Below are 26,817 nucleotides of genomic sequence, written 5' to 3' on the forward strand. Positions count from 1 at the left end.
AGGAGGGTATGCTAACAGTGAGCAAGAAAGATTTGGGATGATTAGGACTGCTGATAATGAAAACATCCACTACATGCCCTGCATCTCTTTAAGGAGCATTAATGTGCTGCTCCAAAGCAAAATTCCCAAATGGACCTGACTGTTTGTCTTGGCTGAAGCTCATAAACTGCTTCAAGACTAGCTGCGTCAAAGAGAGACAGTCTAGAAGTAGTGCTGTTGAGCCAATGCCTTTTGCTGCTTTGTTTTTCTAATTTTATAAATTCTCCAGACCATCTGTTGAGTTGTTTTCCAGTTCCTGCACAGAAAAGCTGCTGCTATGTCGTGCATTTTCCAGAGAAAGCTATTAAAGGGAATGAGAGGAGCCGTGATCTCTTGTGTGCCCACAGTTACCACTGTTCTCACATCATAGAGAAGTCCCCACAAGAAGCAGTCCATGAAGACCAACTGCTCTGCAAAACCTGCTAATGTGGGGATGGATTCTCCTCCAGGAATTTCAGATCTTTCCAGCCCCCTGGAATAAGTTATTTTACTGATGAACAACATCTAGTATTCATTTCAGGAAACATTTTACGTGTCTTCTTATTAGCTAGATCAGGACTTGTAATTGGAGAGTTGAGAATTGAGATGTGCCATCTCAAAGTATGGCAGATAGGTCAACAGAACTACTCCCACGCATAAAGTAAAGCACATGATCATATATTTTGTCAAATCCAGGTCTGTGTTTGTGGAAAGGGATTTCCTCTGAGGAATTATGACTATCAGAGAGACTACAGATCACAAGCCTGTTCCCTTTGCCAAACACTGACAGCACCTTTCTCCTCTGAGTGTTTATGGATGTTGTTTGTAGAGCAGCAAGTCACAATGCCATCTCCCTCAGAGAGTTGGTTCGGTCCTTCATTTATCACTGCTATTTTGCTCTGAATTCTTGCCATTCTTTAATGGCTTCTGTGCACCATTTCAAACAAGTTCCACAGCACCAGTTCCTACAGGATCCCAGGAAGGGCTATGACCCTCTGGGTAGTGGATGTCACCAGTATCACCCATAGTTATTTCTTAGGCTGCATTTACTGATGGATCTACCTGTCCTTAGTGTTTCTTTCTCCCCTGAATTATTTACCCTCTTTATTCCTCTTTAAGCACTATCACTCAGCATTTATCCTGCATTTAATGCAGTGATATCTCTTCTCAAACCTGCAAAATGACTCATCTGATTTTGTTCCCTTTTTACTACTCCATTTCTGGTATATTTATGCCTATAAACAGATCTCTGGGCAGTCTCTATTGAAGTCACACTGCCTGCTTCATTCTACTTGCATTCTTCTTTCTCACCATGATAATGATCAGTCATTTCTTGGTCAGGAAAGAGGCTTCAGCATTTTCACAAACAACTGAAATTTATATCCAATCTGTCGCCTGCACCATTGAGACAAGATCAGTTAGCTTTGGAAATCTAGTGCTTTTTGTAGTTCTTCATTCTAGTACCTTCAGAAATACCTCTGTAGCCTAGAATGCTACCCTGGCATCATTCATCACAGTATTTTATTTCTCCCAGCTTATACAGAGAAGACAAAGATGTTCTGCATCAATACAAAAAAGTCAGGAAACCTGATTACAGTAGAGTGGTCTTTTGCCCACAGCTGAATACACTGCAGGTCCCCCCAACAGACAGAGGAATCATATTTGGTTAAAAATCCCATGGTCTAGGATGAAGAATAGTGATATAAATTTGTAGTATAGGTTGTGTAAATGTGTAGGAAGAATAAAGCCCTGATTTCTGTCACGCTGTCCACAGCCTCAGAGTCAGTGCCCTGCAGAGCCCATGGTGCAGGCAGCTGCCTCCTTTTCAAGGACCTGGGCTACACAATCAAAAGACTATTTGTAGATTTTTCTCTGCTGCCTTTGGCAGCTTCTTCACCTAAATAATTGGTTTCTAATAGTTTAAATCCTCAACTGCAGTGCCATCCTTTCTATTTTGGGTGGGGGCAGCATCTGGACATGGAGTGTTTGCTGACTGATGCATCTACCAGATGCAATAGGAAGTGCAATCTCCAACCACCACTTTGCATTTGATGAGAAGAAGTGTATAAAAAGGCAAAAGAAGGGAAGAGAAATGGATATGTTTCTGGATCTGTGGCTGGGAAAAAAAATGCACTTGATTCAACAGAACAAGTGATCTCAGATGATTACGCTGGGGAAGAAGTAGCATGGAGAGAACTAGAAATAGTCAGGTAAGAGCCTATGAATTGAAGAATGTGAGAGAACAATATAAATAGGAAGAATTATGTTTGGGAAGAAAACAAGAGGGAAACCAAACCTTGATGTGAAAAAACACAAACCCAAGATCCAGAGAAAGGAAAGTATTAAAGGATTGGAAAAATGGATGCAAGGAAAAGAACAGAAAGAGAACTGAAAGGAAAAATGAGCACAAGAAGTTGTTTCTAAAAATGAAGAAGGGAATTAAAATGCATGGCTTTTAAGCTAATGAACAACTTTTTGTGCTTCAACATTTTATTGAAGTTCCCTGGCAGACATCCCAGGCCTCCATGTTCAAACACATCAGTATCTCAGCCACAAGAGCCTTCCTGTGCACTGTTTTATCAAAACAGCTTGCTGTAAAATTTGGGTGCGATGCATTCCCCCACTTCTCTGGAATAATCTCAGCTCTGTTGCAAAAGGTTAACATCAGCACATTTCCCTAGAAATACTTTCCTTTTTCACCCCATCTCCTATCTGAGTGAAGACTGAAGAAACTGAATATTCCACTGTATCTTTTATATCACCAGTAGCTAGCTGAAATTACTGTCAGCTGCTTCAACAAGCCCTGCAGCCATATGAGTAGAAATCCCTCACATTTCTCAAGAGCATGGCCAGACACTGCACTGAGTGTATGCATTCAGTCTGAGGCTCTCCTAAAACTGCTGATTCAGGCCCAAGGGTTTTGGAAATACACTAGAAAAGGGAAAAATCTCAATCCCTCGTTACTCCTCTGCTTTCTCTTCACTCTGATTACTTGTCTGCGAGGATTTTCATGCATTTTGCATAGCATATGTGTCATGTGAAGCCTTTCATGTCTGCAGGTCTGGAAGGAAGATAATCTTTTCTAAGTCCTTTCTGCAAAAGCAAATACTGAAAGTATTCTATGTTAAAACAGCATGTTTAGATGACCTTGATGTAAAGTCAAGAAATATTTGTAATAATAACTTTATAATATAAAATAGAATGTAGAATATAAAAATAAATAATAAAAACGTAATAAAGTAAAATATAATAATTTTAGACTAGATATTAGGAAGAAATTCTTTACCGTGAGGGTAGTGAGACACTGGCACAGGTTGCTCAGTGATGCTGTGGATGCCCCCTCCTTGGAAGCATTCAAGGCCAGGCTGGATGGGGCTTTGAGCAACCTGGTCTAGAGGGAGGTGTCTCTGCCTATAGCAAGGGGGTTGGAATTAGATGATCTTAAAGGTCCCTTCCAACCCAAACCATTCTATGATGCCATGATTCTATAATTAATGTGTACTTAGAAGGTAAGGTCATCTCTACCCTATATTCATATAGAGGGTAAGAACAGAGGGTCATCAGGTAGACCTGCTTCTCAACTCTGCTTGCTTGAATTGAGAGAAATGCCATTTATCTAAGAGAAAGGAAGGAAAAGAGAGGCTAACCAAGTCTTTTGCAGCTGTCCATGCCACTCTCACATAAGGCTGGCTTTCAGACTTAGCTGCAGAATTTGGAAGGGCATCCCACTAGTCCAGGGCCAAAACATGGCTGTTGTTATTCCAGGCCTTAGAGTGAAGATATTCAGGAGTCTGCTGCAGACGTATGACATAGAAGTGACATTAAAAAGAAAGAGGAACTGCATCCTGTTTACTGTACTGACCTAGTAAGCTGAACAGTGTACCTGATGCAGCTGTAGAGCTTTAAAAAGCAAATCCTCCAGTTTAGTATGGAAAACAAAGACCTATAGGAGAACACTTGAGGTTTAGGTCATTTTAGTAACAATTTCCACAAGTGTCAACAAGAAAAAAAACTACCTTCTCCATCATGTGAAAGTACAGCGAATCCTCTTTGATACTTCTACATTTCACTGACTTCCTCTCCGGTTCCTGAGTTTGTGTGAGAGAGGAAGTCTGGTCATTCCCAGCACTTTGAAATAAAGCAAAGTAGTACCAGAATAAGGTTTTCCTATTGTGAATACTCTTATGGTTGCCCAGAGAAATTGTGGATGCCCCATTCCTGAAGCATTCAAGGCCAGGCTGGATGTGGCTCTGGGCAGCCTGGTCTGGTAGTTGGCGACCCTGCACATAGCAGGAGGGTTGGAACTGGATGATCATTTCGGTCCTTTTCAACCCAGGTCATTCTATGATTCTATGATTCTGTGGCATAGGCGTGACTCCACCCGAACAAGTCTTACAGCATGAAAGCATTTGGTAGGTGAATGTAACAGAAGGAACCATGCTGGTGGTGGAAGGTTGCAGTAAAGCCTAGCCCATACCTTTTGTTCAGGTCTTCCATACTTCTGGGTCAGAAGGCATCAAAGTCTTCCTTCTGAACACTGGTTGACATCCAGCATGAAGTATAGTAGTCTCTTTCCAATTTCTTCCTGGAAGATCTGTCATACAAGGGCACTAGCAGTATCAATCCCAGCCAGCTTGCTTGTTGCTGTCCCCACAGAAGAGACCAAGAATGGAATACGTGAACAGAACATACTTTATGGAAAAGTCTGGTGTCATGATAGAAGCAATCGGTGAGGGATAAAAATGCAATTTGATCTGTGCTTTCCACATTACACTCATTGTTTAGCTGCAGGATGTTCTTCTTGAAGGAAGAAGCCACCAGTTCCTTGCCCACAAATAGCTCCTCTAAATATTACTGCATAGAATGCATGACATTTCTAACACACATCAGCCAAAGTGACATGAATCCTGCAGCCTTCTGAAGGATCAATGGAGAATCCAGAAAAAAAAGGTCAAAGAAACTGCATAAGATGTTCAATGAGAAAGGACCATTTCCTTCGCAGCAAACCTACCCAGAGAATTTGCCTATTACTGCAACATTGTGACAGATTTATTTTCAGTCTGGCACTTGAGGGTTTTAATGCCATTATGAATGATCAAAAATAATGATATGACTGCACAGAGCAACAGTGTGGGAAGTACTGAATTAGCTATTATGCTTAATTATTTAATGCAGAAAATTATTCACACAGTGTTAAAAGCCCAGTGGGATGGTGCTCTTGGGGTCTCATTCACAACAGCAGAGACAACGTCAGCAGCAGCACGTGAAGGGAACAACTCAAGGGAAAAGTGACTTGTTCTCACTCTCCCAAGAAAAATCCGAACTCCCTGTCACTTTATGTGAGGATATTTTAAAGGGTTAAAAGTTCTCACAGATGTGAATCTTCTTTCTGTGCAGGAATGATGCCAACTAACAGGCTGTGATACGGCCTCTGGTAAGAACTGTTTGTTGCGTTAGGAAATGACACCTCCACTGCCAGATGGTCACTGCAATTAAAGCCAGGAGCTGATTTCTCTGTTCTGTCCACCCGGCTTTTCTAGGATTTAGAGACTTTAGTTCTCTATACTCCTTCTTCCCCAAGGAAGTAAATTAGAGTAAACATCCACTTTTGAGAAGTTGTGTTTGACGGACTGACAACATGAAAGAAAATGTTATTTTACTAAATGCTCTAATACATATAAAATCAAGCTTTTTCCAAAAATGGAGGCAACTTAAACAAAAAAAATAAACTATTGGAAAACCTACCAGCCATACCTAATAGCCTGTTTCTAGAAGACTGTGTCTTTCTTCCAGTGAGTATGCAACTCACCATGCAGCAACCATGTCAGAGCTTTTTCCCATAGTGCATACAGAGACAAGAGAAATTCTTCCAAATCCAGCCCTGTATTCAGAATTCCCTCATTACCTGCCACTATCTCATCTTCTCACAGAAAGTGTTTCTCCACTCTGGACAACACCGATTATGTTCTTTTGAATCATTCTCCCCCAAGCTGGAATGTCAGTCCTACTTTAGAAGACAGACTTAGATAGCAAGGCCCATCCTTTTGTTCTTTTCTAAACGCTGTTTCATGCTGATGATCCGGTTTACTGCCTTCACAAGCTATTTGTTCATTCTTACTAAGACCTACTTTTTCCAGACCTTGCAAAGTCTGAGTATTTACAGCTTTCTCCTAATGGGATTTGGCAGCAAAATTCTCACAGAATCCGTTTTGTGATAAATGATCTATTCAGATATAGCTAGCCATCACATTCACTTTTCAGTCTTTCCAGTAAGACCAGTGTTGAGCTTATTTCTCTTTGCTGTGAACAAGTCTGTTTTCTGACTGCAGGGCAATGATTGTTGAATGATTGCAGTGAAAAAAAATGAGTGCTCCTGAAAGAAATGACCCAACTCCTCAGAAGGTATTACTATGTCACAACATACTTGTAGGAAAGTCAAGTGTGGTTTTGTTGGGTTTGGATGTTTGGGTTTTTTTACGGCCAACAGCATTGATAAGAGAGTTTTATCTGCCTCCATTTTCATGCATTTATACCATGGAGACTTTTGGCATTATTGTTCTCAGGCATTTCTCACCCTCCCTTCAAAGGCAGCTAAGAGCAATCCAGACCAAAAATGACATCAGGGTCAGCTACTTGAATCATCCAGTTTCAGCAAGTTTTGCTGTTAGCATTTCCTTAGACCTTCCCAGACTGTTGTCTTGAAATACAATTATTCTCAACAATAAGAGATGCCTCCCTAATAAATGCTTCCACATTGTGATGATTCCATCCCAGCCTTTGGAGGGCTTGTGACCACAACACTGCACTTCAAACCTCCCATGTCGTTGAGTGCTTACATACTACTGGTTAATTTAGAGGAAAAGAAATATATAAAGGTGTGAGATAACTGTGCCTCCACATTGATGGGTATGGAGAGACTCATGGGACTATACTGAAAATGTAATTCTGGTGGAATCATCTGAGTTGTAATATTTAGAAATGGGAATTCCCAGTTCATAGAACAAATATGATGCAGACTGCTCCAGGTCTGTCTTCACAATATGTTGATTATCTGTAGGTGTGGAGAGCACAAAAAAAGGTCTTTAGTACCCTCAGACCCCAAGGGTCTGTCTGTTTTCACTGACATCTTCATGCAGGAATTTTGAGAGAAAGAATGAAACAGTCAGAGAGGATAAAGGAAAATATCAACATCATTCAGCATCTGTCTTCTTTCATAAATTGGTCTGATTTTCTTATGGAATGAGTAGAAAGAGGTAGGAGACCTCTTCAGATCCGAACACACCTTTGGAACAGACTGATGGCTGAAAAGCTCCTCTCCTTGCTTCCTGCCTGCAAGAAGATTTGGTGGAGTACAGGGGGGACTTGTGCAACTCCCTGCAGCAATGACTCATTACAGTGACTGGTAGGTGAACTGCAGGGAGCCTGTGTCTCAGAATTAATCCATCAGTGGATGAGAGCTGATAGACAGTATGTAAACATACACTGTTATCCCACAGCCTGTCAGGAGCTTCAAGCAGCTGCATCATTTCCTTTATTCCTTCTCTGTTAGGATCTCCTAGGTTCTCTGATCGCTTTTTTGGCTAAACTGTATCTCAGCATAACAGAATCTTCATTATTGCCATTTGGCACCATCAGCTATTGTAGCTTTGTAAGATTTCCCAGGATGCCTCTGAATCCCCCCAGTGTGCTGTGAGAAGGTATGCCAAGAGTCATAGTGCTGTGTAAATGTCATTTGACTTGATTCTGTTTTCCAATGAAACTGTCCCTCATGAAAGTTCTGCTCAGGAAATCCTCTTTTAATGGAGTCTGATAACTGATTCTCAGAATTCCAAACAGCCTGCTGCATTTTTGGGAAAGAATTCACGTACTAAGCAAGCATCAACCAGACCGTGTGTTCATCTCATTTTGCAAGTTACCAGCAAAGTTTGCTTTGGTGCTCTTTACAACCAGCAGAATATTTCTGAGTATCAGGAAATAATCCCCTTTCTCTCTTTCCTACATATTCTTTCCAGTTGATTAAGATTATTGTTTCCTTTTGTCATTTAAGTATGTTGGTTCATTTCAGATCAACGGTGGCAAGGTTTTCAGTTTGCTTTCCTTTTAGGCCCTGTAGTTATCCATTTTCTCTCTGTCGATACTTCATTTCTGTATTCATATATGCATGTATACACACATGTACACATATCTCTCCTTGTTTTTCTGTGACATTGTAGGAGCTTCTGCTGGAGAGCACTTGACCTACATCAGCTCCCACCCAGCGGACACCTTTGGCCCTTAATCCCTTTGTTTTCATAATTTTGCCAACCACCTCATAAGAGATAGAAGTGAAAACCTGCGACTAAGCAGATAGATAAAAAACTACATGTCAGTAAATACAGAAGTGAGGGCCAGATGCTCATAACCCAGCTGGTACTACAACTCAAGCAGTGCCCTTCCACTGAGGATCTCTGTGTTTCAGAACAGGTGTATAGCTCCCCAGCCTACCTTATGTTCTTACCTGGGGCCATGGGTGACTCTGAGCTCAGACCTTCAGAAAAGGCTCCAGTGGGCAATGTTCCCTGCTGTTGGCAAGACATCTTAAATGCTGCATTTAGGATCTCATATTCACAAAAAGTGAATGGTCAAAAAGAAATGGTCTCCAGAGATTTCAATGCCTCCATTAGTACCAAAACAAACTCCAGCTTCGTTCATAGCTAATCTTGGTGACTAGGAAACCTAAAAATGATTGACATATTCATTCCGAAATGCTACAATGTCTGCTCCCCTCGCACAAATGAGATTCCATTCCAGTCAGCTACTGCATATTTATGCTCAGCCTTTCATTAACATAATGATCATGTGATGATTCACTATTCTTCGCTATTTTGGGGGAAATAAAAAATGGGGAAAAAAATGTGCTGTAATGGTGGGGTTATTTCACGCTTCCTGAATATTCACTCCAATCCTCCTGGTCTCTTTCTGTCCTCCTTTCTCCCCAAAAGCTTCACAGATCTTCAGAGAACTCCCACAGGAGAGGGTGACTACCCTTCCCCTGCGTGCCCCTTGGCCTGCCATAACATGACATGTATATACAGCTAAATCAGGGTGAAACATCTCCCTTTAAGGGTAAAATGTGGTATTGCACTCTAAATTCCCGTCCTGCAAAAACAAACAATACCATCAATTTGTTTCCAGTCAGACCTCCACCCCCTTGGGAAAAGCATACAGAACTTTCTGGTGGGAAAAACAGCTTGGAAATACAGCCTCTTTACTAGAGTGAAAGTTGTCCCTTCATTCAGCTTGTCCTTCATTATCCACCCTGGTACACTCCAGGAAGGACTGTGGCTCTAAGAGGTCCTTTAAGGTCACAAGAGGCAAGTCCCTGGGGATGATGTTATTCACTCTCAGTGTGCACTCCAACAAGATTAGGAGGTCTGACCTAGGGCTGAGCAACCACATGGCCATTCATAGGTGAATGTCTCTAAGGAGCCAAGGCTTTCTGAGGAAGGATCCCACTATCCTGCACACAAATTAAGCACCTATGTTCTCTGTTTTCTTTGAGGTCTCTCTCTGTGAATAATATCTTTCTCTTTTTCACCTTTCTGTTTGAAACAGAGGGAGCAGGTGAGGAGGAAAAAAAGGTTTCAAAGTTCACGTGTTTCTTTAATTTAACTCTGGCATATGGGATGTGGGGTTGAGTAAAACCACATTCCTACCCATAGGTCCTCTTTCTAACAGACTAAGAGGAAGAGAAGTGCTCTCTGAGTCCACCTGACAGCTGCACAGCGACATGCTGGTTCTGTGACCCCAGCTTTCAGGCAAGGAGCTGGCTGGTGGGACTCAGCAGAGCATCCCAGGGGAAGAGCTCACAGTGTAAATCTGGAGCAACTCCACAGAATTAGCTGAGTCACTCCAGATATACGCTGTGATCACACAAGTGTCCAAAGCAGCTACTTGTGGCAGCAATGAAAAAGGCACCTTTTCTTTCCAGGCCTGAATCTCTCCTGAGATGTGCCAGCGATATCAATGCAATGTCATTGATTCCAGTGAAGTTGCACTCCTGCAACTGGGAGTGATGCTGAATTCACTGGCTTCAGTGGTCATCTGAGGACAGGATTCTCTGCTGCTTGTCCCCTGGGTTTTGTACCATCAGTAAATGCTGTTCGAACAGCAGCTGTGTTAAGTTTTGTGTCCAGAGTTGCTTAGTAAAAAGAAATAATGATTTGGTTACCCCCAAAATACTCTTTACAGTATGATGGCAGTTATGGTAAAAATAGTAAAAATAACCACAACGAATTCAAAAATAGGGGGCCATCATTTTCATGGGTAAGATGTGAACAATGCGTTCTGGATCTTCACCCTTGCAGCTACCCAAAAACAAACTGTTTTTTGGAGCTGTTCGGCTTCCTGCAAAAGTCCATAACAGTTCCCAATCTATTCAATTTGCGAAGGAAATGGAAGGGTAGCCATGCCATTCAGTGTATTGATTTGGATATAAGTAGCACCACTGTCATCATCAGGAACGTGCACACGAATGGGGCAGGAGGATTGGGTCTGTTTTCTCCTCCATTCTCTTTGATCTTCCAAGTGTCTTCTCTGCCAAGGTTGCATCAGGCTGCAAAGGCACTTTCTGCAACTCTGTATGATCTGTGTCTGTCCTTTATTTATTCAAAATGCATTTGCCTCTACATTTTAATCTGCTGTTCTCTCCCTCCCCTTTCTCTTGGTGAAGTCTAATTGCAGTTTTATTCCAGGTCCATCTGGTTGCTAACGATGCTGGACATCACTGCTGAATTCATTCTAATATTTGTTGTGTATTTTCTAGGCTGGACGCTGAATAATAATATTCTCTGAATTTGCTTTTGCTCCTGTTTCCTTCTTCCCTGTTGTAGCTTATTTTGTAGCCATGAGCAACCATGGTGCAATTACTCCTCCCAGTGTAGATCCACTGAGAGTTGCCTGCTTCCGATTGCAGAAAGAAGGGTGTTTTTTTCTAGTTCTGAGAAGATTTCAAAGTCTTCTCTTATCAGCTCTCTTCACTGGTGTGAACCAGTTGATAGTGGCTTCTCTGCTGTTTTTAATTTTATTTTTTTTTCCATTATTCCAGCCCAACACAAAACACAGGTTATAACTGTGAGTCTCAAAGCATCCTGTTAGGCAGCATTTCAGAGTTTAGAAAGACACTTTTTGCCAATGACTGATCCTATGGTTGGATCCACAGCAATTTAAGACTTCTAAGCATGGCTAATGCAGTGCCACTACTGGGATTTTTTTTTCTTTTCTCATTTTTTGCTCTCTTCAACACTGCCTGGGAACACAGCCTGACACTCTACCCATGACCTGACTCTCTGGCTAAGAATAGCAGTGGCAGAGCAACTTGGGTTCAGTCTCACTGGAAACATGCTGCAGCTGGAAAACAGGGAGGTCAGACGGCCCACGCTCACAAAACCAAACACATAAAAGGAGCACAGAGGATTTTGGAGGCTTACCTCCATTTAGGACTCCAGAACAAGGGTGTTTAGGTGCTCAGTGGACCAAGATATGAGGTTTTTGCTTAGGACATTGAACTGGGAGGAAATTGACATATGGAACCTGGGCTAAACAGGATTTTTCCCAAAGGGTCCTGTATCCCTATGACCCAGGCCATGAAAAATCATGCAGGATGGGGGAAGGCAAGCAGTGATGATTAGAATCTCCTGAGCCCTGCTTAAGACAGTGTCAGAGGTGGCTCTCAAAGAAATCCTACACAGCAAAGCAAAGGTATGAGCTTAGCATATGGTACCCAATCTGTCACAGCTCATCCTATATAGCCAGTGTCACAGTGATGCTGCATCTTCAGCACGAGTGAGCAAGAGGTCTGACTCTGAGCACATGTTAGAAATGACTTTGCTCCCATCCTCACCCCTTCCTAGCAGCAGGCACAGGCTGCATTCACACTTTCATTTTGTAGGGCAGATGTGCTTTCAGGGTAACGTAAATACAGTCCTGCTCTGTAGTTTTAAGACAGGAGCTAAAGCACTAATAACAGCGAGTGTTAGGCTAATGGCTGTCATTGTGGCTGGGTAAAGATAAAGAAAAGGATCTGTTTAAATAACACATCTCCAACTTGACTGGGCCCTCTGCCCTGCCATACCACAGCACACTGCTGCTTTCCACACCAGCACAGAGGCATACGAACAGGTGAATCTACATTCACCCTGGCAGAAGGAGAGCATTTTTTGAAAGTACAGGACAACATTCCTGTCCTCTTTCCCAGCCAAATCTAAACCAGATGGGGAAGGGACATATATGGCTAGGAATCAGAGATGTTTGGAGGACCTGGTGGTCAGCTCTTGCTCCCAAGAGCAGCCTTCCCCTTCACCCCTGTCTCAGTCATAGGTGAGGGGTATCTGGCCTGACATCGTGTTGGCTGGAGAAGGGCCATTCACACAGGTGAGGGATGCCAGCAGTATGCTACGGCCTGAGAAGCCTCAGGTAGAGTTAGGAGGAAAACCCCTTGAGGTGTCAGGGCAATAATTCTAATGGTAATTTTGAACTGTTTTTGTCTGTCTAACATTCCTTTTTAATCCCCATCCTGCCTGCCCCTTCCTTATGTAGGGTTACTTTAGTGATCCTTGGAATGTTTTTGACTTCCTCATCGTAATTGGCAGCATTATAGACGTCATTCTCAGTGAAACTAATGTGAGTATTACTCTACCCTCCCCAGGATACCACCACCTCCTCCTCCTCTGCTGTTCCTTCTCTCTTTCTCTCTTTCTCTTTTTTTTTCTGATTTTCTTTTCCCTCTAGTCATGCTTTTATTGAACTTGCCGTCGTCCTTCTCCTTCTCCCAGGGAAAAAAAAAGGAGGGGGGAACACCTCCTTCTTTTTCACTTGTCATAGCTCGCCCCAAGGCTGTGACTGGTGAAAGCGCACAGAGTTTGGGGTGTGTGTGCTTTTTTTTCCCTCCAAAAGGTAGTCATGCTTGAGTGTAAGTTTCTGACTAACCAGGCTTTTGTTGATACCCTACAACATGTGAAACGTTACAGAGCTTTGAGCAATCAATACTGTAGAGTGGTAAGAGACTATTTAATATGCCCACGTAACCTCTTTCTTTTCTTATTTTTTTCCTCTTCTCTCCCTCTTTCATGCTTTGTTTTGTTTTGTTTTGTTTTGTTTTTATTTTACCTTTTCCTTTTTTTCCCTCTTTTCTCCCTCTCCCTTTTTCTTTCTCCCTCTCTCTCTCTTTCTCTCTCTCCCTCTCTCTTTCTTTCACTCTTCCTTCCTTTCTCTCTTTCTCTTTCCTTGGCTTCTCTGCCACATGCAGCACTATTTCTGTGATGCATGGAATACATTTGACGCCTTGATTGTTGTGGGTAGCATTGTTGATATAGCAATCACCGAGGTGAACGTAAGTAGCTGGCGTCTGTCCATGATCGTGCCTGCTCTAACATTCATTTGTCTTTCCCGGGTTCTTTATTTTTCCTCCCCCTCCTCTCTTTCTTTTGAGTTTGTTTTCAGAGTTTTTTCTTTATTTTTCGTTTTGTTTTGTTTTTATTCTTTTGTTTTCTGGAACGACTTAAAGGACTGTTGCATCATTTTCTTCCCTTCATAATCCGCCTGGCATGAATTAAACTGTATAGCAGGAAAAGTGACGAGAAATGTGGAGTGTAAGTGAAAAAGCTATTTGTGCCATGGGAAGCTGCTAGAAAAGTCCCAGGCCAGCTCTTTGGTCTACTCAGTGTTATGCTTCCCTTCCCATGGTGGCTTGGTACCCTCCACCCCACAGAGATCTAAAGGTCTGTTCTTTCGAGGTGGAACTACAGGAACCAAACCAACAATCCTCCTGGTGCCTCCTCACCCAGGCTTCCTCCAAAGGAAATAAAGACCAAACCATCTCCGTTTAGAGGAACGGGCACTTAACACTTAGTCTGTAATTTGAAAGGAAAAATAAATAAAGAAAAGCTAGATAAATTAAAAGCAGAACACAAAGCCCTAAGAAATGCAGTGCACCATGTTTCAGCCCAGTTCGGTTTGCTCCATATCACAAACTCCACCAGAACAACTGATACTGATTGGCCCCACCAGTGCCCTTCTCAGCAGACAGGTGAAGGATTGAGAAAGCCATGGAGACTGAAATGAACAGCTGGTGTTCAAGGGAATAAATCACGTCAGGCAAGCTTTTTCCTCTCTCTGTGGAGGTGGATGGATATAGAATTACTGAGTAAATGGACAAAGGACAGTCAGAAAGCACACAGATTCCTGAAATAAAGACTACAAAGGAAACACTGACCACAGACTAAAATTTTACTATAAAATCCAGCTTAGCAAAGCCAGGAATGTAGCAAGAACAAAAGAAAATTGCTGTAAGGATGTTAATGAAGGGCAAACCCATCGTGAATTTGCAGGGTGATGTGGCTGTTGAATAAATATTCCAGCTTGGAATTGTTAAGTACTGTGTAGGCAATCCATTGCAAGCAGAAAAGTGAGAGCAGTGTTCACTCAGTGTTGTCTTTAGGAGAAAATGTAAACAGCAATTTGGAAAAAAATCACGATCCAAACAAATTGTTGTTATATTTTTATTCTACTTTGATTTCTGCTTTTTTTTTTTTTTTTAATTCTGAAACAAAGACATTTATCCAAATTCTGATACTTTGATTCAGACTGGGTGAATGACATATTTGATTTGACACTAATCTATTTTCCTTGTCTTTTGAGAAGTTGGTTCCTGCATCTTTTATATGCCCTGCTTTCCACTCTAATTTCACCCAGAATTCTGGAAGCAATTTAGAGTACCCTTTTTCTAAAGAGAGATTAGGATTGGATTGAATTTATAGAGGGAAATGATAATGATCAGCAGGTTGGAGTTGATAATTTTAAAGAGTGACGTGAAAGTCTTTCTGCATCGCATTTGTCACAAGAAAACTAAACAGGGCACCTGATAGTAGACTTCAGATTGTGAAAATACTCAGTTCTCATCCACAGAGGCAGAACTGTACATGGTGAGGAAATAATCACAGAAATTATAAAGAGATTAATTCTGCTAAATATCAGTGAGATTTTCCTGACTGTTATATTCGAGTCTGTAGAAAAGCCTTCCAAGTAGAAGACAGATATATCCTTTTGTTTTGCCAAGTAAATAGCAGCTTATCCCAGTGTATCACACAAACCCCGTGATGGCAGGAAAATCTAATGGATCTTTTTAACAAAATTCACATTTATTTCCTACAAATGAAAGAACTTTTTAGGTCATGGTATAAAACATTTTGATATACATTCCATTATCCTTCAGTGGTCTGAGAGGAAGACATAGTCACCCAGGTTTCCTCCTATAGTTAGTGGTCAGAAGAACGCCTCTCCCCAGGCCAGCTGTTCCTCCTGTATTTCCGACAGGGGAAATGAATGGCTCTCTGGAGGTGCCCACCCAGTGATGGAGTTGTCTGTGTTTGTCAGGTTTGTCTAGACAGCCAGGTCTCAGACACCAAAGGTAAGCAGGATAAATCACATTCACACTCGGCACACCTTGTTGAGAAGGTCACTCTGCCTGCTAATTGGGCTACATCCAGATCTTCAGTCTCCAGGGCTATCCATACTGATGTGTTTAATTACCACAGACAAGGCTTCCCCGCTCTTCCATTCCTTGTCTAAATGCAAGTTCATACCTTGCTAGAGAAGTCTGTGAGGAAGGAGGATATGCCTTTGTTCAAACACCCATTGCCTGTCTTAGTTGAGGAGGCAGCAGGAGAGGCCCTGACACTTTTAATACGGGCTACAAACAGCATTTCATGATGGTCCCTGTGTTTCCTCTAAAGAATCCTTTCCTTCTATACAGTTTTTACAGATTTCTGCACACGTCTTTTTGTTACCTGGCATGTTTAAATCCTCTCTTTTTATCTAGGCAAATCCTTTGCTACTAGTTTCTGACGTTTGTCACTAAAAACTTGCACAATCTTTTGATGCACTGATAAATGAGCAGCAGCTATGGATGGAGTTTGTTCTGAAATGTTTTGAAATCCCTTTGCACTTATAACCCTTATTGAATAAGAGAATGTATTGTATGTTGGTTTGTCCTGTCAGATTCCCTTCCTGCTAGCAGCACTTGATATGTTACACCTGTGGCAGATGGGCTTTGGAAGTAGCAGCCCATCTTGGATGGACAGTTGTCATCTTCCCAAGCAGAGTGAGGCAGTTTATCAGATACACTTCTCCCCTTCTCCTCTGGAGCTTGTTGCTTTCTTGCTGTTTGTGGGTTTGAGCAAACCCTGCCTTGTGTTTCTGTACACTGTCTTGTCTTGTTCCAGCTAGACCTGGAGTCTGAAAAAGGAAAAAAAAAAAATGTCAACAAACTCCACTAATTGGAGAAGTTAGTCTGGCCAGGTGCAGGTAAGATGTTTTTGCCCAAGGCGTTAGAAGCTGACAGACAACTATGGTAGAATCTTTGGAGTTGCTGCTCTTGGAGCTGAGGGACAGTTTTCACTGCAATCAGTCAGGGAAGGCAGAGAGACCTGGCACAGGTTGGTCTGACATGAGGCCATAGGCGTGTAAGCCTCAGTCTCTGAGTAGTTTCCCTGAAGCCTGCAGACAGAGAAGGCATGCCTGGCAGAGGCTGAGCTGCGATAGCTGTAGTTGTGGTGAGAGCCCTGTCTAGCAGCACCGCTGCGTGCGTGTAGGTATGTGCTTGCTTAGGCTGAGCAGTTCTCCTTGCTCTGTTTATTCCTTTTGACAATTATTTTTGTTTCTTGAAAAGGAATTCCCCAGACCAAAACCTTCATTAAGATATATGTGAGTGTGCATGTGTTGGTCTCTGTGTACTCCATTGGTTGTAGTATATGTTCCTGAATGTGTTCAGATACATGTACTTGGGTTACAAATCCATAGGAGAGTGCACAGACATGAATCCGTGTGTGTGGGAAAGAGAGTGTGTATGAAAGTAATATGTATTTGTGCTGTGGTTGACTGCTGATGGAGAAATGTGAGTTGTTTATATATAACTGAGTATTTGAATTTGTTTTCTTAGCCATTGTGGCTGCCCTAATGTGCAAGTTTAATTTGCTCATGGGTGGGTGTTTCTGGCTGAAAGGCTATAGCTGTATGCAGGCATGTTCATCTGCATGCCTGTGGGTGAGTGTAGACTTGCATGTCAAACTCAGCATATGTTTGTTGGCATGGTTGTGTATTCACACACAGTGAGAAGGCATGTGCTCATCAGGCAGGCCCCCAGTTTGACTTCAGCATTCCCAAGTCCTTCAGGGATGCCCACTCTTAAAACACCTCCATCGTAAGAAAATATGTCAAGTGGTAAATCAAATTGCATCACATTAGGCCCCCTTGCTTACTGTAACTTGGGAACACCTCCCAGGTCCCCTCAGCCAGTCCCACACACATACAGGGATGCATTTCACACCACTGATCATGTGGAAAGCATATCTGGTGGATATCAAAACTCCTTATGTAACTAAAGAATGCTGGGGGAGGTTAAAATCTGAATCATAGAATCATAAAATGGCTTGGCATGAAAGAGACCTCAAGTATCATCAAGTTCCAACCCCACAGGCAGGGCCACCAGCCTCCACATCTAATACTAGAGCAGGCTGCCCAGGGTCCCATCCAACCTGGCCTTGAACACCTCTGGGGACGGGGCATCCACAGCCTCTCTGAGCAGCCTGTCCCAGCACCTCACCACTCTCTTGGTAAAGAACTTCTCCTGACATCCAATCTAAATCTTCCACTAAAAAAAAAAAAAAAAAAAAAAAAAGAAAAAGAAAAAGGGATTTTCATAGATACGTAGCATCATTAAGATTGGAAAGACCAATAATATCATCCAGTCCATCCAGCACATCTGCCATGCTTGAACTCTATCTAAGTGCTAAGGCCAAGCATGATCAGGGAGTAAAATGAAAGATGATGTAGTATATGGGGCAGTAGTACCTAGGAGGTAGGGCCTGCAGGTCATATTACTTGGGCCCTGCCTAGGTCCTTCTACCTCAGCCTCTCTATCAGCAAATTTGAAATTGTCTTTATTCCCTAAGTTACAAAAGCATTATCTCTAGTGTTTTGAAAACACTTTGGAAGCAAACATTATGGTGATAAAAAACAATTACTACCTATTGTAACAGCAATAGGAATGAAAATGTTACAGGAGTTGAATAAAAGCTAGCAAATTTGGAATGTATCATCCCAGAAGTAGCTCGAGGCAGAGGCTTGCATTTCTTTCCACATCAACAAACACAGCCCAGAGTTCAGTGCTGTGCAGCTGACTGACAGCCTGCTGTCACCTCCTCCAGGCACAGAAGGTTTCTCATTACAATTTGTTGTGCCATATCAGAGGGGGAAATCAAGTTTGATTTGTGCTCTGTGCTGCAGTGCCCAAAGAGATGGGAGAAAAACAGCCAGGCCCTGAAAAAGGTACTGATGCGATGTCCTTCCTCTCAGCTGTAAAGAGAAGACAATACCTTTCTAGTCCATAGGGCCCTTTCTCCTTCATCCTTTCCCCTACCAGTGTCAGACCAAAGACTGGCTGTGGCTGAGTGCTTGCAACCTAAGTGATGCTGATAGCTGAGCTGAGTGGGCACCGGTTGGTCCATCCAGCTGCAGCACGTGCTCACGGCTGCAGAGGTGTGAGTTACAGAGGCATGGTCAGGAGAGAGCATGTCTCTAGAGTGCAAGTGTAGCTATCAGTGGCCATGGGGATGTCATGTGTTTGAGTCTGTCTGTCTTGAAAGGATGATGGGGAGGGAAGGACGTGTGGGTACATCTGTGTGTGTCAACCACGTCTGGGAGTGCATGAGGATGACTGAGCCAGAGTATCTGGACTGTACATATCCCACCTACAATGCTCAGTGACGGTGAAAGCACCTTTATCTCTGAGTGTGCCTGTGGATGCTGAGCGATATACAGAGAAGGAGGTACGTAAGGGAGGTATACAGTGTGATTCTGCAGATGTGACGAGTCAGGGGGTGTGCACAGATACAAGAAGGAAAGTACCAGGGATAAGGAATTGCTGACTTGTGGCTTGTGTGACATAATGGAAGCAGTACAAGTTTTCATAAGAGCAAGCATTATGACAGGTCTGAGAGTTGATGGAAACGATTTTGGTTTTGGTTCGATTAGTTGTTGATTTTTTAAATGGGAGAGATGACAGAAGGAGAAAACAGGAAGGCACAGTGTGGTGTGTGATCTTATCCATGGTGGCATCTGGGAGACATAGAACTGTAGAATGTCTTGGGTTGGAAGGGACCTTAAAGGTCATCTAGTTCCAATCCTAGTGCTGCAACTATGGATTTCAGGAAATGACTACCCTATGAAGAAGGGTAGAGAAACCCCAAACCCATCTTGCTGCTTTCCTTCCTCTGGAAAATGCTGGATAGGTCTGTTGTGTCCAGACCTGCTAGGTATGGTTAGCTATTTGTCTACAAGGTTCAGGAGGCCTGAGCGCATTACACGAGGCATTTCTGAAAATACCCAAATACTGATAGAAAGTCATCTGGAGGTTGCAGCTGTGTTGAGTTCTGAGGACAGATGCAGTAAGGGAGGTACCAAGGTGTTCAGATGACAAGAGTACTTGGAGATCTGTGCACAGATTTCCCCTTTAGTCTTTTATTTCTGAACGAAGCAGCTCAGGCTTAAACCAGACGCATGGAGGCTTTCCTTACAGTCATCCTGCTTTTGGTGTCAAGAGGCTTCATTTGATTTGTCATGGGCTCCCGCTCCCATTCTTTGGAATATCTGACAGCCTATACTCAAGTCTCCCTCTCACCTCCTCCTGCACTCTTCCCTTTTAACCCGCCCCTTCCTTTCTTCCTTTTCTGCCTCGCTTTCCTCTCCCTCGTCTCCAGCCACAGTAAACCTCACGAGTTCATTTTCACCCTCAATCAATGTGTCTGAAGGCAGAGAACCAGTGGCTCTAATCCTGCAGCCCTTACCCGGGCAGAACTGCCCTGGGGCATTCCGTCTTTGCAAGGGCTGGAGCAGGCAGCCCCGCTGACACAACCCTGTACACACACACACCCCGCAATGGGAGCAAGGATCGGTGGAAGGACGACATACATCTAGCCTGCACCTCAGTTGGGACTGGCACTCATCTCTGTCGCTGCGTCTGTCTGTCTGTCTCTCTGTCTCTGCCTGTCTGGTTCTCTTTGCTTCCACGCCCTTTGCTGCTCAAATTTTGGCCATCAGCTGCCACCAGTCACACAAACCTTTGCGGTTCCTAGAACTTGCAAGTTCGTCTGCCCAACCCTCCAGGAAAAGGCAGAAAAGACCTCCTTCCCCTTCCCCTCCCATCTCTCTTTCTCAAATGCCACCTGGGTAGCAGAGGCCTCCAAATGATGTAGCAAAGGGCTGGAGAAGCACAATGGCTTCTTTTGACATTCGTGTTGTCATACCCCTACTGCTGCCATCCTAGAAGTTGTATGTAGTCCTGAGCTATCCCTGTGTGTGTGTATATGTACGTATATGTGACTTGTTTTCTTTTTGGAAAAACCACTGATGAAATTGTTGGGGGGTGGGGGGTATGGAATTTGCCTTTTTTAATGCCTGGTAGTGTTTTTATCACTAGAATAACCCAGGTAACACACCACAGATTCCCTATGCAAGAAGCCATGTTGAAGCATGGTTGTGAGCTGTAGCAGTGGTATACGGAGCTTTATTTTGCCTTTGGTGATCTTCAGCAAAGCTGCCCTCAGCTCTTCCCCAAATTAGGCTCAGATCAATTCAAATTTGACCACCTTCCACATTTAACCAACAATTCTAGCACATATTGGTGAGAAGGAAGTACGGTAAGACTATCTGAGCACAACCATGTTTGAACAGGGGTGTTTTGGTTTTGTTTGTGTATTTTTTTGTCATGAAGATGGGGCCTCTTCTTTATTTTTTTTCTCTTTTGGCTTAAGAAATGTTGGTATTCTGAATGCATTTCCAGGGTCTGAAGTAAGATTTGCCCATTCAAAGAAGTGCTTTTGGCAATGGGACAGATTTTCTGTTAAAAAAAAATAATACATACATATATATATATATATGAAATATGGGCAAACAGAAAAAAATGTGGGGTTTTTTTTGCAGAAAAGGGAGTAGTGAATGCCAATGACTACTTCCTCATTTACCTACTTGAGCTGTTGCTGGTGATTAACAATCTTAGCAATGCACTGTAGGAACAAAGTATGTTGTTTCCCCGTTGACAGACTCTCCATACCATCTAGATTTGAGGAAACACCTCAGTATTGCAGTTTCCACAAGACTTCTGGTTGGTTTAAACATTACTTCAGGTGCTTGGAATTATCCAAATGTATTTCAATGGAGGGGAGATTTCAGAGCAGCATAAAAACAAGAGATTTTAGAACAACGTAACAACAATATTTGTCTTAACCATGTAAATTTAACCACACACATGCTGGTTAATTAACATATGAGAAACAGAAGATAAAAAACCCAGGAGAACAGATTCCCATAACCTAAATATAAAAGCAGTCAAAAGGAAGTTAGATAGCCCTATAGCTGTAAGCTTATAAGCTGTACAATCCTGCCTGGAGTCCTCCTGGGTGAAAACATTCAGAGCTCACTTCAAAACTCAGGGACTGAATTGGGAAGTGGGGTGTTGCTTTTAATTCCTGCTGGTTTTGACCTACCCAACACCTTTGTTCATTTTAAGTCTTTTAGGGAAAGAGTCACCATTTCGTATTTGACTACAAATTATTGTTTCAACAGCTAATAGTGAGAACACAGAGTACTACAGGCCTTGTCCTGTTCAGTGGTGACATAGGTGTGTGGCACATGTGTTTAAGTACAAAGGGTTCTTTAAAAAGCCACATCCAGTTTTCTTCTCCTTTTTCTGTATATCACGTTAAAAAAAAAGCTACAGTATTCTTGTATCAGCAGTTGCAATACAAATACACTTACATTTTCTTTTTAATGCCAATGCATTTTTCTTCAAAGGCAGTTAAAATGTTCAAGAGAAAATAACATTAGAACTGCCCCAAGCTGGTTATATTTTCCATTGGCTTCCCAGCCAGGATAAGTCATTTCTGTTGGCTAGAAAAAGTTTCCTGTAACTTTCCCTAAATTCCAATAGAGTATCTTTCTATGAATCCATAGAAAAGCTCTGACTCCTTAAATCATCTCTGAGCAAATTAATATTACTTAGTGATAGCTTCCCAAGCACCAAAAACTAGAATTTCAGACAAGTGCTCAGCTGAGTTCAGATCCAGCTAGCTCTGTCATCTAAGGCTGGTCCTTGAAGCCAGGAAAGATGCTTTCCAGCATTTAATCCTTTTTATAAGACCAATTTTGCCTAGAATGCTTAAGGAATTTTCCAGCACTGCTATTCTGAATATTCAGATCGAAGTAATAAAGGGTGCGCAGTTCCCTGTATTTCATTCATTCAGGTACGTTGTAAAAGCTTCTGGTGTTCTTCCAAATTACCAGAGATTTTAGCATCAGTTCTCCAAGACCTCATTGTATGCACCATCTCTTACTATTATGCGCAGTTAGAGATCTGCTAACTGGTTCCAGATTGCGCTGCCAGTTGCAATGAAAGCAGCAAAGGTGATAGAGAAGGGGAAAAAATAAAAAGACAACTATTTTACATGTCTTCCTTTTTAAATTTCTCTTCCTCCCTATCTTCTTACCCCTAGCTTCTTCCCCCAAATTTTACTAAAATCTTGAGTAGCAGGGATCATGCTTTCCATTCTCAGGAGCACTGGGATTAATGTTCAGCAAGGCAGCAACCTCCACCTACTCTGTCAGTGATTTTCCCTTTCTTTCCTCAGCCAAGATTCCATCAGCCCAGCAGAAAGGCTGAAGCCTTTGTGGCGTTTTTGTGCCAGGCACTCAGCAGCAGTTCAGCACGGTGAAGTGTACCGTTCTGCACACCCAAGTGTACAGATCAACAGCAGTTTTTGAGGTTCCCATTATATTAATCCCTCAATGTGTTTTTTTGCTGATAGGCAGGAGAATGTGACCTCCCAGACAGATTTTTAATCAAAGGTAAACGCAACTAATTTTACTCTTTCTAATGTAGACAATATAGTGTCTACACAGATCCCACACCACTCTCTTCACAGGAACTGTCTGGCACAAGATGCCAAGAAAATGACTTCTGCTTGATGTATCTTCCTAGACATCTGCTAAGTGGGACCCATTCCCAGCTGCATCCAGATGACCTAGCTGTAGACACTAGATTGCTTCTTATGGTCAACTGATGATTGATAGCCAAGACTGTGGGTCTGGTTCTAATTGCTACTACAACTGGCCATGTTGCAGAACAATGGGACATCCCAGCTGGTCCCATCCTCGTCTTCTGTCTCAAAATCCACTTTTAAAATAGGAGATGCCTGGCTGCAGACTAGGAGGAAATCTGCTTTGCCCAATGCCATATCAAGCGACTTCTTTTCTTAAGCTGAACAGACAGGAAGGCAAAGATGCCTCGGCAGTAAAGAAACACTTGTTAGTAGAAAGACAATAAAATAAATTGATATTTGAAGCTGGGGATTTTGTCTCATCTGTTTGCCCAGTCTGGGCACAGTAAATCATACCCAGTGGGAATTATCTTTCATCCAAACTATCCCTACCATTTTTAAAAATTTTTTTAACTGACAAATTCATCAAATCCATAATCATCTATTCTAGGAAAGAGGTGCAGAGCAAAACAATGTTGCTCAGTAGTTTTGTAACAGGTAGCTGCAGTCTCCATATGACCATGTCTTAACATGCTTCGATAATGCTGGAGATTGGAATTGGAATCCCAGAATAATTCCCATATTAACAGACAGAGATAGAGTGTGCATCAGAAAGCACTTCTTATCTAGGAAACTTCATGTTGTGCATCAACATTAAATAACTTTCTAATTGAAAAAGCAATGAATTCATAGCATATGAATGAAATCCTAACTGATACAAATCTTAAATGAAAATGGTCCATTGTAAACGCTCTCTTTTGGGCTGCTGGTGTCTCTGGCTAGCCTCTCTTGAGCAGAGATCCATTACTTAAAAGTAACAGGGTCTTCTCTTCCATCTGTACCCACTGTCACTTGCAAAGCAAAGTCCTATTGCATTTGAAGAAAAGTAGGTGTTTTTTTCTCCTGGTGTCAATGAGATGTGCAGTTTCTTTAACCTTCATCAAAGCATAACTTGGTTAATTCATCTTCACCCTGCCCAAGAGCCTTTGGGCTTGCCAAAGGAAGGATCCTGGCAACAGTGCAGAGTCTTTGAGCTGGTAGGCTGCCTGCCTTCCTCCTTGGGAAAACATGATCTAGTCTCCCTTTGGCTCCCTTTGTGCCTGGAAGAGTTGCCAGACTAAAGACTGGATTTTACAGCAAACCACAGGCCTGCTTCTGACCTGTAACACCACTGGTGTAATTCTCTGTTAGTTGCACAGGAGTTGCAAATGTGCACTTCACTGGATTCGCTGCATCTCTGTAAACCATTGGTATTGAACTCACAGCAAACCTCTGGACAGATGGAGCCCTACAAAATCCAGAAGTTTACTCCTCCCTGCCATTTGCACGTGAGGCTGCCCAGAGAAACCCAGTGGCACCAACATGCAGAGGGCACCAAGTTTCATTCTGTTCTTTATTATTTCTTCTTCTTTATCCCCTTCCCACACAATGTGATCCTATCAGCTAATTAATAAATAATTAACAAGTAGCTGTAGAAGAAGGGGCTCAAATGTTGAGTACTTCAAACATTATATTATATATCACATATAAACATTATATTATATATCAAACATTGAAGTATAGCCACGACAGAGGATGGACTTGCTTCTAGGAATCTGCTTTGTTTATGAAATCAGCAGCCTCCAGGTAATATGAAGCCAGGGGATGATACACATCCTCTCAGTGCAATGGAGTATTACAGGATATTGGAGACAAGGAAAGCTCCTCAGGAAAGTCATCTTAGAGAAGAGCTTTACTGCTATTACCCTTTCCAAGACAGGCTGCAGGATGGCATGAGGAATGGAAAAGGCTGCACCTTGTACAGCACACAGCAGCATCGCTTTAAAGCAACCAAGACTGAGATGAATGTTTTGAACATCCTCTTTCTGTTTCGTTTCAAGACCAAAATTACAGAATTACAGAACGGTTTGGGTTGGAAGGGACCTCAAAGCCCACCCAGCTGTGGGCTGCCACCCAGCAGCTCAGGCTGCCCAGGGCCCCATTCAGCCTGGCCTTGAAAAGCCCAGTGATGGGGCACCCACAGCTTCTCCGGGCAGCTGTGCCAGAGCCTCACTGCCCTTTGAGTAAAGAACTTCCTCCTAATATCTAATCCAAATCTTCCCTCTTTTAGCTTAAAACCATTCTCCTTTGTCCAATCAGTGGTATGGTCTTAGTAAACAAGAACCTTAACAGACAAGTCATGTCAGAGGTTCACTCTCTATTTGTAGCCCTCTAAAGCAGCTGCGTTTTCAAAATACTACTGAAAATAAGAAGCCAAGATGATGAATCTGTTTAGGTGTTTGGAATGGGAGAACCTGGAGATGAAAACAACAGTCTTCAGGAATGAGTCAAAACCAGAACCAGGCTGTGCTCCATTTGGATTACCTCACTGATTTCCCTCACTCCCTCCCAGACACTAGAAAGAAAAGAAAAAGAAAAAAAAAAAAGAAAAGAAAAAAAAAGAGAGAGAAAAAGCAGAATGACCAACGTAAGAGATAATGTAAATCTTCCTAAAGAAACGGAAGAGAAGAAGTCTGTCTGTTCCATCAGAATGCTAAATACACTGCTGAATTTGGTGCTTAAAAACCATGTTAACTTTTTATCTGGAAAAGATAGTGAGACCTGCTGGACTATTTAGAAACAGCAGTGAGGAGACAATTGGCATGGATGGTAACTGAGCAGAGGAAATCTGGAGACCTGGGAACTCTCTGTTCTCACTTTTTATCTGTTCCAGTCTTGCTCAGTGGCACCCAGAGTCATCAGTCTGCTCTGGGCTGGGATAACTTCATTACCTCCTGTTGGAATGTTTGTCCTGTGGACCAGGAATGGGGCAATTGAGAAGGGAACCGGAATGGAAAAAGTCCACTCTATCAAATATGGAATCAGGCAGAGTTGTTCAAATCAATTAAAACCTCTCCTCAGCTGACATTCAGAGTAGAAAATCTTTTAAATTACTCCACCTTTAAAACTGTAAGTTTCTGCATACAACTGGCCTTTCAACATTTATTTTCATGACTTAGTTTATCTTCGGAGCCTTCATTTCTAGTTGTTCTAGGGCTTTGTTTGTCTACCTGTAACACAAAATACGAATAACAAAACATAGGCAAGCTGCACCTGCTTCTTCAAGTTCTGTACTTGTACTTGAAGATGAGTGCTGCATCTCTGAGTGTTTAATATCTTCTTGTTTCATAGGAACACCCCAAGTCTGATTACCATAAGACTTGAACTCATCATTTACCCAGAGCTAATGAGAAGGATTATTAAAACATCCTGAAAATTATGAACAATTTGCATGGATATACTTTACCAATTGTTCTGCTTTTCCTCTGAAAGTCATGAAAAAAAACAGAGCTTTCAGCTGTATATAAAGGGATTCTTTCATTAACTGCCCAGTAATTGTCAATCTAAGGTAATTTGCATAGCCAAATTAGAGCAATTGACTTCCCTTATATTTACCTTAAGCGTTTGAAACTGTAAGATAACTGTCTCACAATTTCATGGATATATATATGAAATTAATTAATAACCTATTCAAATTGGTATGATTTGCATATTTGAAGCTAATTAGTAGAGCGAGCTCTAGAATTTCAAAATCTTAGAATACATAGGAAATAAAGGGGAAAAAGCAGCTGGAAAACACACTTGCTGTAAAAGTTTCCTCGACACTATTAACTGGTTTTGGAATAGGCTTTTG

At 42.2% G+C, this 26,817-nt stretch overlaps 1 protein-coding gene across 19 annotated transcripts in view; it reads left to right on the plus strand.

The window, feature by feature from the left end:
• Window positions 1–26,817, plus strand: part of CACNA1C (calcium voltage-gated channel subunit alpha1 C) — a 476,152-nt gene that overhangs the window by 407,368 nt on the left and 41,967 nt on the right. For 12 of the 19 annotated variants that reach the window (XM_042889407.1, XM_042889395.1, XM_042889394.1 and 9 more), the window contains 2 exons: window positions 12,595–12,678; window positions 13,304–13,387. In XM_042889407.1, coding sequence (XP_042745341.1) covers window positions 12,595–12,678; window positions 13,304–13,387 — 168 coding nt within the window. The remainder of the gene's footprint in view (window positions 1–12,594; window positions 12,679–13,303; window positions 13,388–26,817) is intronic. The other 7 variants (XM_042889402.1, XM_042889410.1, XM_042889411.1 and 4 more) reach the window with 1 other exon arrangement.

Source organism: Lagopus leucura, unplaced genomic scaffold, assembly GCF_019238085.1.
Source record: "Lagopus leucura isolate 7727_CA_CO unplaced genomic scaffold, USGS_WTPT01 Super-Scaffold_100159, whole genome shotgun sequence".
NCBI classification, from domain to species: domain Eukaryota; kingdom Metazoa; phylum Chordata; class Aves; order Galliformes; family Phasianidae; genus Lagopus; species Lagopus leucura.